The sequence below is a fragment of the Macrosteles quadrilineatus genome, unplaced genomic scaffold (assembly GCF_028750875.1).
Source record: "Macrosteles quadrilineatus isolate MER2022 unplaced genomic scaffold, UCM_ALF_1.0 Scaffold_3__2_contigs__length_128488019, whole genome shotgun sequence".
Lineage (NCBI taxonomy): Eukaryota > Metazoa > Arthropoda > Insecta > Hemiptera > Cicadellidae > Macrosteles > Macrosteles quadrilineatus.
Genome location: NW_026542596.1, coordinates 122,404,088 through 122,414,549, shown reverse-complemented (window position 1 = coordinate 122,414,549; position 10,462 = coordinate 122,404,088). Strand labels below are relative to the sequence as shown.

At 35.0% G+C, this 10,462-nt stretch overlaps 1 protein-coding gene across 1 annotated transcript in view; it reads right to left on the bottom strand.

Annotated features, from left to right (window-relative positions):
• Nucleotides 1–1,559: 1,559 nt before the first annotated feature.
• Nucleotides 1,560–10,462, bottom strand: part of LOC128990265 (sialin-like) — a 64,903-nt gene continuing 56,000 nt past the window's right edge. Inside the window, exons 8-11 of the mRNA XM_054412580.1 lie at nt 9,962–10,094; nt 6,719–6,874; nt 5,511–5,596; nt 1,560–2,904 (exon numbers count right to left, since the gene is read on the bottom strand). Of these exons, the coding sequence (XP_054268555.1) occupies nt 2,704–2,904; nt 5,511–5,596; nt 6,719–6,874; nt 9,962–10,094 (576 nt within the window). The 3' untranslated portion in view covers nt 1,560–2,703. The remainder of the gene's footprint in view (nt 2,905–5,510; nt 5,597–6,718; nt 6,875–9,961; nt 10,095–10,462) is intronic.

Here is a 10,462-nt window from a genome sequence, read left to right as displayed (position 1 = left end):
AAATGGAATAGATACTTAGGAGTCTTCCTTATAACCATTAGAATACATTTATTTTATGCACTGATGAATAATACATTACAGCTACTAGAGTGGAATTTATTGAATTTACTATACGGTAGTTAAAAATTTGTATAATATTTAGAGATGTTTTAATGATGCTGACTCACCATGGCGTATATTTAAAGGGGTAGATGAAAGAAGGAATATGTTGGATTTATTGACGGCTTTGTTGCAAACTTAGATCAGCTTGTTCTTTAGTCAGGGCCAATAATTATTATATTACTAGACGAGTACCCGTCCTTCGTATGGGGTTGGCGTATAAGTGTACAATGCTTATTGCAGTTATACTCTTGATTTGCATTTGCAATGGAAGAGGATACGTTTTGAGAAAATTTGGTTTACTATAATTTACTGTAGACTATATAGCACATCTACCATAGCCATAATGTTCTACCACTTCACCTAAACAATAGAAAGAAGTTAAAGTTCTCACAGGTTTTTGTTGCTGCTTGGTTCAAATTAGCTGTTGTCATAAATGTATAAAGAACTAATGGTGCTGCACCCTGTTGGTAAACCGTATAACCTTTTAATGCTATCGAATATCATAGAAACAAATTGTGTACCTAGTTGAAACAGCTGGTAAAATCCTAACCTTTCAAAAGGTTAACATGGGAAACTCTAGAGCCACTGGGGCGTAGCCCAAAAGGATTTTTGAGGTAACAATATGTCTATATGTTAATCGAGAATGTGAGCTATCATCATACCAAATTTCAACACAATCCGACCAGTAGTTAATGCGTGATTGAACTTCAAACAAACAAACACACAAACTTTCACATTTATAATATTAGTATGAACCTATGACAACTGGGTCCAGTTTAGAACCATTAAAACAATTTTGAATTTTCTCAGGATCGACTTGGCAACGTCCTACTTACAAGGCGAGGTGAGCACTAGATACTGTATAGTGATGGATATATTTGAGTGGGAAGAAAAACTACATGTTTAAGTCGTTGTAAATGACTAACTCCTACCCATGGTCCCTATAAAAATATTACCTCATAGTAACAATATTACCTTGGTTTAAGTCTCACCCAGGTAGTGCAAACAGCTCAACTTTTTGTAAAAAATTTGCTTAAATACAAAGGTTTATAACACAGAAATAATATGTTAAGAAAATGCAACATCTTTTAATATCAGAAAATATAACATTTCCATAATAGTTCATCTCTTTCTTAAGTATATTATTCCTTCAAACAAGTTTTATGAATAAAAATATAATACAATACATATATACAACTCTTAAAAATAGCAAAAAAATACAAACAATAAATACAAATTTCAAAAATATTTACTACCTAAATTTTTACTAGAAATTTAAATTTCTGATAGTCCTTACAGTTAGTTGTGATACTTTAATAGTAGTACATCTTATTTTGAACGTGTATAGCACTAGTTTAGTACAGTTACCATTACTTAATCATTCATGTATTTGATCATTTATTGACATTGTCATAATGTAAAATTTTTGTTAGGGGTTGGCTTACGAATATGAAGTAGACATCCCATCTTTATTGACCAATTGTAGCCTGTTACTCAACAAGAAAGTAGTTAAATGAGTCTTTCATAGAGTGTGCTACAATTTATTGTCTATTTTCTCTTTTGTTGTTCATACTTTTATAGTAATAAAAACTAAACAGTATGAAAACTGGTTGATATGAACAATAATAATAAAATGAACAACAGTTGATGGGAACATGCTATGCTTTACAGTAGGTTTTTTTTGTATGGTGGAGATACTATATTTCCTGTGACCTATGACCAACTCTGTCACAGACTTGTTGAGCCAAGTTAATTTTCATTCTAGGAGTGGATACAACTTATAATTATTAGAATGTCTATTTCTCTACATAATATGGTGTATCTAAATTCTAAGGTAACAGCCAATAAAAAAATATTTTCTTGTATTTATACAATTTTACAAAATTTTTTATTCTAAGCGTTAATAACACACTACAGTGGAGTATTATTCTACAATCTCTATCATTAATTGCAGTTTTAAATTTGTCAAGGTGTTTTAATACAAGAATTGGCAACATTTTGTTTCTAAATATAATTGATCCAAATTAGTAACATAACAACGCCTGCTTGATTAATTAACAGCCTTAACATAGCCTTCTTTGTAGTTTGGCAAAGTAGTTTAGGTATTTTTTTAAAATTGTTTTAATTCTAAGAATTTCCTACTGATTTTTTTATTTGTTAAAAAGTAGAATACTTTTATGACTGTTAAAAACCCATCAAGCATAGCAGAAAATATTTTCCAATTATTCTTGTTTTATTTTGTGTGTATATTGTTGGTCCCAATATTGACAACAGATCAAAATCTAAATTCTAATTCTAAGGATCAAAATCGTTTTCACCTATGAATAAAACGTATACACAAAATACCAGACTTTTTACAACTCTAATGGGAATGATTCAATCTATTATCTCCGTGCTCATTCATTCAAATTCGAAATGTCTCTTAGTAAAATCCAACTTACAACTAAAATACAAACAAATAAAAAATATTGCCTGTTTCAAGCTTTAAACTTACACGTTAACTGAATGAGACATGTACATGTTAAAGCTACCGTAACTTATGAGAATGTAAGCTTAGTGAAATGGAACACGGTGAGAAAATCGTCAGTGAGTTCTTGGCATTTAAGAACTGTCTCTTCTAAGAGGAACGGCTTCCTTCTCTTTAATGTTTTGCATTTCAACATCTGGTTTCCGACTTTGCCCCCCGCCAGGTGTGTTCCACGACTGCAGCTCTCCGCTTCCAAATATCAGAAACACAAGACCCCCGACAGTGTATGTACCAACCAGGATCCAGAACACAATCCTCCATTGTGCGTAAGTTTGCTGAAATCAAAAATGTTCTATAAAATCGTTCATTTTAACACCTTTGTAGTTCAGTGTCGGTCGCCCTCCCAACTACAACTCTAACTCACAACTATTGAGCAACAAGCTAGGTAGTTCTAGTTTGAAACAGTTCACTGACTCGTTTTGTCACCTACCAAGTCACGTTATGACAAGAACGTCTTATCACACCGTAGCAGTGCCTTTGGACACGTGAAGAGGAAGGCTCATAAAACCGCCTTGAAAACTTGAATATTAAAAAAAATATGCAATCGTAAAAAAAGCTTGAAATTTCTTTAGGCTTCTTATTTTCTTTCTAAAGTCTTTTTTCATTGACGGGTCCTAAAAAAATGTAAAATAATTCAACGCAAGTGAAACCCTACAAAAGGTGCACTGCTTGTGAATCATAATAAAATAATTTTATCCATCCTAAATTAACAAAAAAATTAGAATAGTGTTTTCATGACAGAAAATATACACAAATTATATTTTCCAAAATATTTCAATGTATGCATCACAGGATTCCTCATATTAATTTAGATACATTGATTTTTTTATTGTTTACTCAGTAGCAGAGAGTTTTTAGCTGATGAAAGTGTTAGTTAATTAGGTCAAATACCTTTCTTGGGTATATAGAAGGGTAGATTTAGCCCAAAAAGCCTCCAAGATAGAACAAATTCCAACAAAAGGTTTCTAAACGGCTTTTGGTGTAGTTACAGGTGTAGTAAGTACCAGGAAAAAAGTCTACCAAAATTGGACAACCTGAAGTCGGGTTTTTTCAAGGTGGCCGCCGTGAGGCCCTCAAATCTACAAGATGACTGCAAATTCGTGGATTTATAGTTCAGGATTGGACGATTTCCACGAAAATTGGTAATTACGTCATGTAGAACTATATTTCCAACCTTGAATATGAAAACCAGGCAGTCAACGTGACCCAATGATGGATTTTGAGGTTGTTATGTGCTAAAAAAATAAGGTTTTGTACCTCAAATATAAGTTTTTCAAATATTTTGTACAAAGTTTATTATAATTTCAAATTTATTTTTTCTTAATATTCTATATATACCAACCAAAAGAATTTCATCCCTTTCAAAAAAATATTTTTTACAACAGAACTCAAACACTTTTTCTTCCCTTAACACTTCAATATTAGCATAATTCACCTGCTTCCACTTTAAACCAAGTTTAGATAGTATCAAAACACCCTCCATTTTTTCCACCATTGTACTCGTTATAAAAGTACGAAGCTTTTGATCTAGTTTTACGTCAGTAAAAACCCCGTTGTACCATTATGTAACCATTATGTACAAGAAAAATGCCTGACTTTATTTTTTTTTTAGCTTAATTACTATTATTAAGCCTCTTAAAATACAGAGTTCTAAGGCTATCTTAGTTACTAAATGCATACTACTTTGTACATACAAACAAATGCCTTTAAACCTGATAAAAATTGATTTAATGACAAAAGCAATAGTGAAGTTAAGTCATAATAGTTTTTAAGTTTTAAAAATTATACAATTTATTGCCACAATTAATTAATTAAGTCTAGGAACATATTTAGGGACATTTTAGGACATAAGAGAATTCGGTCTTCGACAAAAGTTGCACAAATTAATACTGTTCAAAACACATAGGAAACATGTCTTTAATTGTATTGAAATATTATTGTCAAAAATAAATGGTTTGATTCGTAAATAACATGTTTTTTTCATAACCTATTCTAAGCCTTTTGGTGCTCGTTTCATTTGGTACTCCAACTGAAAAAATATATGACTTTGGTTAAGTTAGCTGTATGAAGCATATTTTATTTGGTACTAAAAAATGATAAATCTTATATATAAAAAAATGGGTTTTCTTTTCCGAGTTGGTTTGGCTCTGCTAAGCGGCCAATTTTCATGATTGAAGTCTCAAATTGAAGGTATGCACACATAGATTTGCCATCAAGCAACGGCATATATATATCTACTGTATTATTCAACCAAAAAACCTAATTTGATATTCATTTTCGAATCCTGACATCAATTTAAGATGTATTTCACAAGCTATAATTATATAATCCTATTTTGGTGTAAGAACCTTCAGTGAAATACCGGCTTTCACATAAGCTATTAGTTATTCTAGGCGGACGAGTTTCAAGCAAACGCAAGGTGATGAACCAACATAAAAACCATTTTTCATGAGGTTTTTATGATTAAAAATCAATAGCTCCAGTATTGTTCATGATTTTTATATGTTTTAGACTCAAAATAATCAGTAAAGTAAAGGCTTTAATTTAAGATATTGATAGTTTGAATCAGTTAAGCTCAAGATACTGTATTACTCAATCAAACATCATAAAGTTGATTTTTGTAAATATCATAGAGTTAATTTACACAGATTACAACTGTGTAAATTAATTGATAATCGAACCACAATGAACAGAGATATAGCGTATTTTGTGAGCGCAAACACGGAAACGCCGTAAGACGTAATGAGTAAGAGAGAGACAGCTCAGACGTTAGGTGGTGGGGGGAGCACCGAGCGACCGGACCGATAACCCAGCACACAGCGCGCGATCCAGTTGTAGAGATCGATGGTTGCAATTAGCTGCAATATATACTCTAACTTACATTTTGATAAGTGAGTAGACCAACAATGTACGCAGAGAGCCAACCTCCAAAGGAAGACAGGGTGTTTGCCATCCCAAAAATAGTTCCTGCAAAAATATTTAAGTTTTGTATAACATACTAGTTGTAGCCCACAAGTTATAAAATCTGTATTCTGCACATGTCTACCTTAGTGACACTATTGCATATGCAGGGAGGCAGTAGTAAAATACTGAAAATATCAGTGACTGAATAAGTTGAAGCTTTGCAACCTCAGGCAGCGTACCTCTGAACCTGTACAAATCTCTCAGTCTTCCTATTGCACTATGAGAGATACGTGTGATATGATCTGAAAAACTTAAATATCTGTCAATAATGGCACCAAGAGTCTTGGCTTTATCACACACTGCCAGACTCCTGCCATCAAGTCATCTCTTATACTATCAGGGAGGCCTTGATAATTTCATAGAATAAATTGGTCATGTGCCGTACATGTGCTATGATTTTATTCTAAAACCTAATTGAAGTTTAGGTAGCAGCCCATTATTATGCCAACAAAAATGTACGGCTTTTATAGGTTGCCAATAAGAAACCTTTGCCCAGCTGTTAGGGCAATGGAAAACCCCCCATTTAAACCGTGTAAACGTTTGAACTATTAGCAGTGAAAAGGGTTCTGCAAGTATAAATATCTGGTCAATCACTATTTTCTCTAATATTTTAGAAATTTCTGGAAGAATTCATATTGGTCTAAGATTTTCTACCTTTGTTGGAGCAGAAATGTTGGGCAACAGCCTGCCAATACTTTTTTTCTACGGAATTGGAATTACTGGATGAGAGACTCATTCACGAGATTTGTGATAGCTTCTATAGAAAACAGACTTACAGCTTTTAAAATGTCTATTGATATTTCATCACTGTCTACAGCTTTAGACTTTATTTTATTCATTACTAGTTTTACAGTGCGATTCGGTTCTGACACCACTAAATCTGAATTTATTTCTTGTTTCATCTTGTATATGAGTCATGTAAAATTGTAGCACAATCAACAGCTCTAACAGGCATAGTTCTGACAATATACTATAATATTGTAGAATCTTAGCGCTATAGATATTAAAATTTTGTTCAGAATCTGAATCATAATTGTCAGCATAATAATAGTGGCAATAGACAAAGTCTTCATTGTCATTGAAAGAGATAAAAAAACTGCCTTGGAAATAGTCTACATACTATACCTGAATAGTTTGGAGCAATGTCGAGTCCATTTCCAAGGTAGCCAGCAGTGACGGCTCCATTAACCGTGAGAGCTGCTGTGAAGATAACAATAGAACCAACCCTGTCACATCCTAGGAACACCTGTGCAATCATCATCAAACCCGGCACCATTACAGCTGTAATAAAAATACACAAGTTACACATTTGTGTGGCCAATTTAGTTACTGATAACTATAGCAGGATTGAACACTGTTCCACAGAGCACAAGAGTTTTCCTTACAGGTCCTCGATGACATACCGTCTCAATGGAGTGAGCTAGTTTTTGCAGCCCAGTTAAAAACCATACGGGTAAATTTTTTAGTAGTGTTCAGAAAAGCATGAGAGCTTTCCACACTACACGGTTACAGGGATGGCAGAAAACCGCCTTGCAGCTGTCCACTGCCACTGAGTCGGCCGGACAGTTGTCGCACCGTGACGTTGTGCACCAGTGTTGCATGAAGTTAAATGCAAGTTGTCACTCTACCCGGTTTCTAGTTGAACGGGATTCGGCCAGTCAGTGCAAATAGATCAGCTGTTGCACTGGCTTGACAATTGGACCCTACAGTCATAAACCATGTAATGTGAAATTAACTTAGACAAGGGATAAAACTGTAGCCTACCATTTTTAACCCATTGACACCAACATATTTTTTTTAATCTATTAATAATTTTTTTAGGTTATGTTCTTTTATGTCCTTTATGTATTTCAAAACGATATGTTCAGTAATAATAAAAGTCAAAAACCGTGTCCTCTTCCTCTATACTAATTTTAAAAGAAGCAAAATAGAAGTTGTGTACAAGCATTCCTAACCAAACTCACTAATGCTGTTGACTTCCACCCAAGCCAGACACCGTTTATTCAAGGTGGGCCCTTATACAATCTCATCAATCAATCAATCAATCAATTATTGAGATAGGGACGCCCCCTAGGTGCGTATTTTAACCCAAATATAAGTGAAGGATGAGTGTAGAATGGTGTGTGATGACCTGTGTAGCTTTTTTACTGACTAAGATCAGCGGTTTCATTAGTCAGGATCATTTATTTAAAGCCCAATGATCAGGAACAGCTGGGTGCAGTTTCGATCCATCAAGAAGCTACAGACTTTTCTCAAGATCAAACCGCGGCGACCTTTTGATTACTAGGCGAGCACTATAACCACTCAGCTACCCAGCCAGTCACTGAATTGCACATGAATTCATGAATTGCACACAGGATTCAAACCCACACTTGTAGAAAGACTTCAACACTATACTCGTCAATGTGACGACTTAGCCAACTGAGTAACCATGCCACTGTCGGCGAAACGTGTCGATTGACACTATAACCACACTATTATGACAGCCTTGCAGGTTAAATTCGACAAACTAGTTGAGCGCTAGTGGGTTAGTAGGACAGCTATCATGCTGCGAAATGCTTGACAGGCTACACTCATTTGTTACAATGGGTTAACTGGTTGGTAATGTAACTATTAACCACATTTAAATTCCAAGTTTCAATATTTAATTTCCCTAACATTATCAGTTCTTATATCCTGAAGCGAATTTCAATTCCTATTTCTTAACACGTTTGCTGCTCTAACGCTCGCCGCTGCGTAACATTTCCACTGATACACTGAATTACAGTAAAAACTACAGTAGTTATACTGAATGGCAATGTTCTGCAATAAAACTGACTTTGGACATAGTACTAAGCGATTTTAATAGATAGCAGCACTACCCAGGTTGCAATCGGTAAAGTAGTGTTGCTATCTAGCAGGAAAGAGGTGGGTCAAAGCCCTGTTCTAAACTACCCTGGTGGTGATTTTGGGAACTATATTTTTCTTTGTCAGAAAAGTACGTCCCCACGAGCTGCAAAGAAATATAGGACGCTCGTGACGAGCTGGCTGATCCATGGAAACGTTAAACAACAATGAACGGTGAAGTTCCGGAACGTTCCTAGCTCCTGGCGTCGTGGCTCAGCTGACGAGAACGTCAGTAGCAGTGAACGTGTTAATCATCTTGAACTCTGTAGCACTTAGTCCTAGTGATCACTTCCTATTTTCCATAATTTCCAATGATTCTATTCTTGTTCCTAAACTAAAGTGCAAATTATGCATACGATTTCCGGTGACAGACACACAAGACATGTAAATAGCATTCTGGAACATCAGACAACAAGTCCAACTCACATGGACTCAAAAAGCCAATACAGACAGACCCAAAAACACACACACATGAGACCCGTGCTGTATAATGTGTGTTGTGACCCATTGGCTGAGGGATTCCGGTGTTTTGAAGGAGCAGAGGAACAGAAATCTGCAGTCAATGGGGGGTGGTGAAACTATGGAAAACAGGAAATTATGAGTAGGACTACAACGAGCTTAAGAAATATAAATTTAAATTTCAGTTTATAGGAAGTAATTAGGGTACATTAAAAGAAAATTAAATATTGAAATTGAGTTAGTTGTTACAGTAAAAATCGTAGAGTGTGAAAGGAGTGTAAGAGACTTTCCTTATCAGTTTGGTAATATGTCGCACAGCCACAGTAAAATATTCCTGAACTTTTGTTAACGTCTCTCCATAAATAATGAACAACCGCAGCCAGTCTTGTGCAAATTTGTTGGGTCTTTTGGCAAACTCCTTTAAACCACTTTAAACATCCAAACTTCACCGTTTATCCAGCGTCTAGTGTCATTCGTGTTTAATGACAGTTAATAAACCATCGTTGACACCAGAATCTCCACACAGAGCGAGATATAAAAAAATATACACTAGTGACAAGTTGAATTGTGGCGGCTTACACTTTTTATACACATTCTTTCAAAAGGTTGACACCTTTTAACCACGAAAATCAATTAGCAGTATATAGTTAACACTTAGTGGAAGATTTTTCCTTCCATTGTTAAAGAATACTTTGGAGCTTTGCATAGAGATAAAGACAATATGCTGCAACATTTTAACCAGCCCGCTTAGTCGTAGCAAGAGCTTGTTTGAAATCTTCATTTACAGAGATAACCCTGACATAGGACAAACAATTTACTGACTATACACCTAGACTTACCTTTTTTTAATTAGTTTGAGATGAAGCATAATTTGAAAATTAAAATCACTGTGAAATGTAAACATACTAAACCATACTGAACTAGTATTTTTTGAAAAAGATAGAGAAAGATGGAGGGGCTTTGTTGGTAGGGCCAAATATCTCCTTAGATATGGTGGCCATGGGACTTAGTAAGTAAACGTACCGAATGTTGTGAAGAGTTTTCTGATTGCAGTAGTAGATAGTCTTCCAGAAGACCTCAGATAATCAGCAATTGAACTGGTAGTGATGGCCATGACATACTTCCCGAAATATGGCAGACTTGAAAGAAGACCGTTCTAAAAAAAAGATAAAGTCACATTACGAGTTTTATGGTCTAAAAGAACTGAAAATTCAAGACATAAATAATCAATTGCACTTCATTGTACAATTCTACTTCAGTCAAAATGAAGGTTTAAATACAAGCATTTCGGGGCTAAAGTAGCTCTTTCTCTCCCTGGGTTATATAGGGTATCCAAGTGATTATGGAAAGCTTGCCTTTGAATTTGAAGCTTACCACTGGGAGCAAGCTGGTCTAGTGGAGCGCATAGCTTGGTCAATGAGGCCCTGAATGCAAATTCCGCTAATCATCAATGGATTTTATCTAAGTGATAATGCTGCAACCCTCAAGGTCTAGCCCGAAGTAATGTGTAAAACAGTTCCAGGT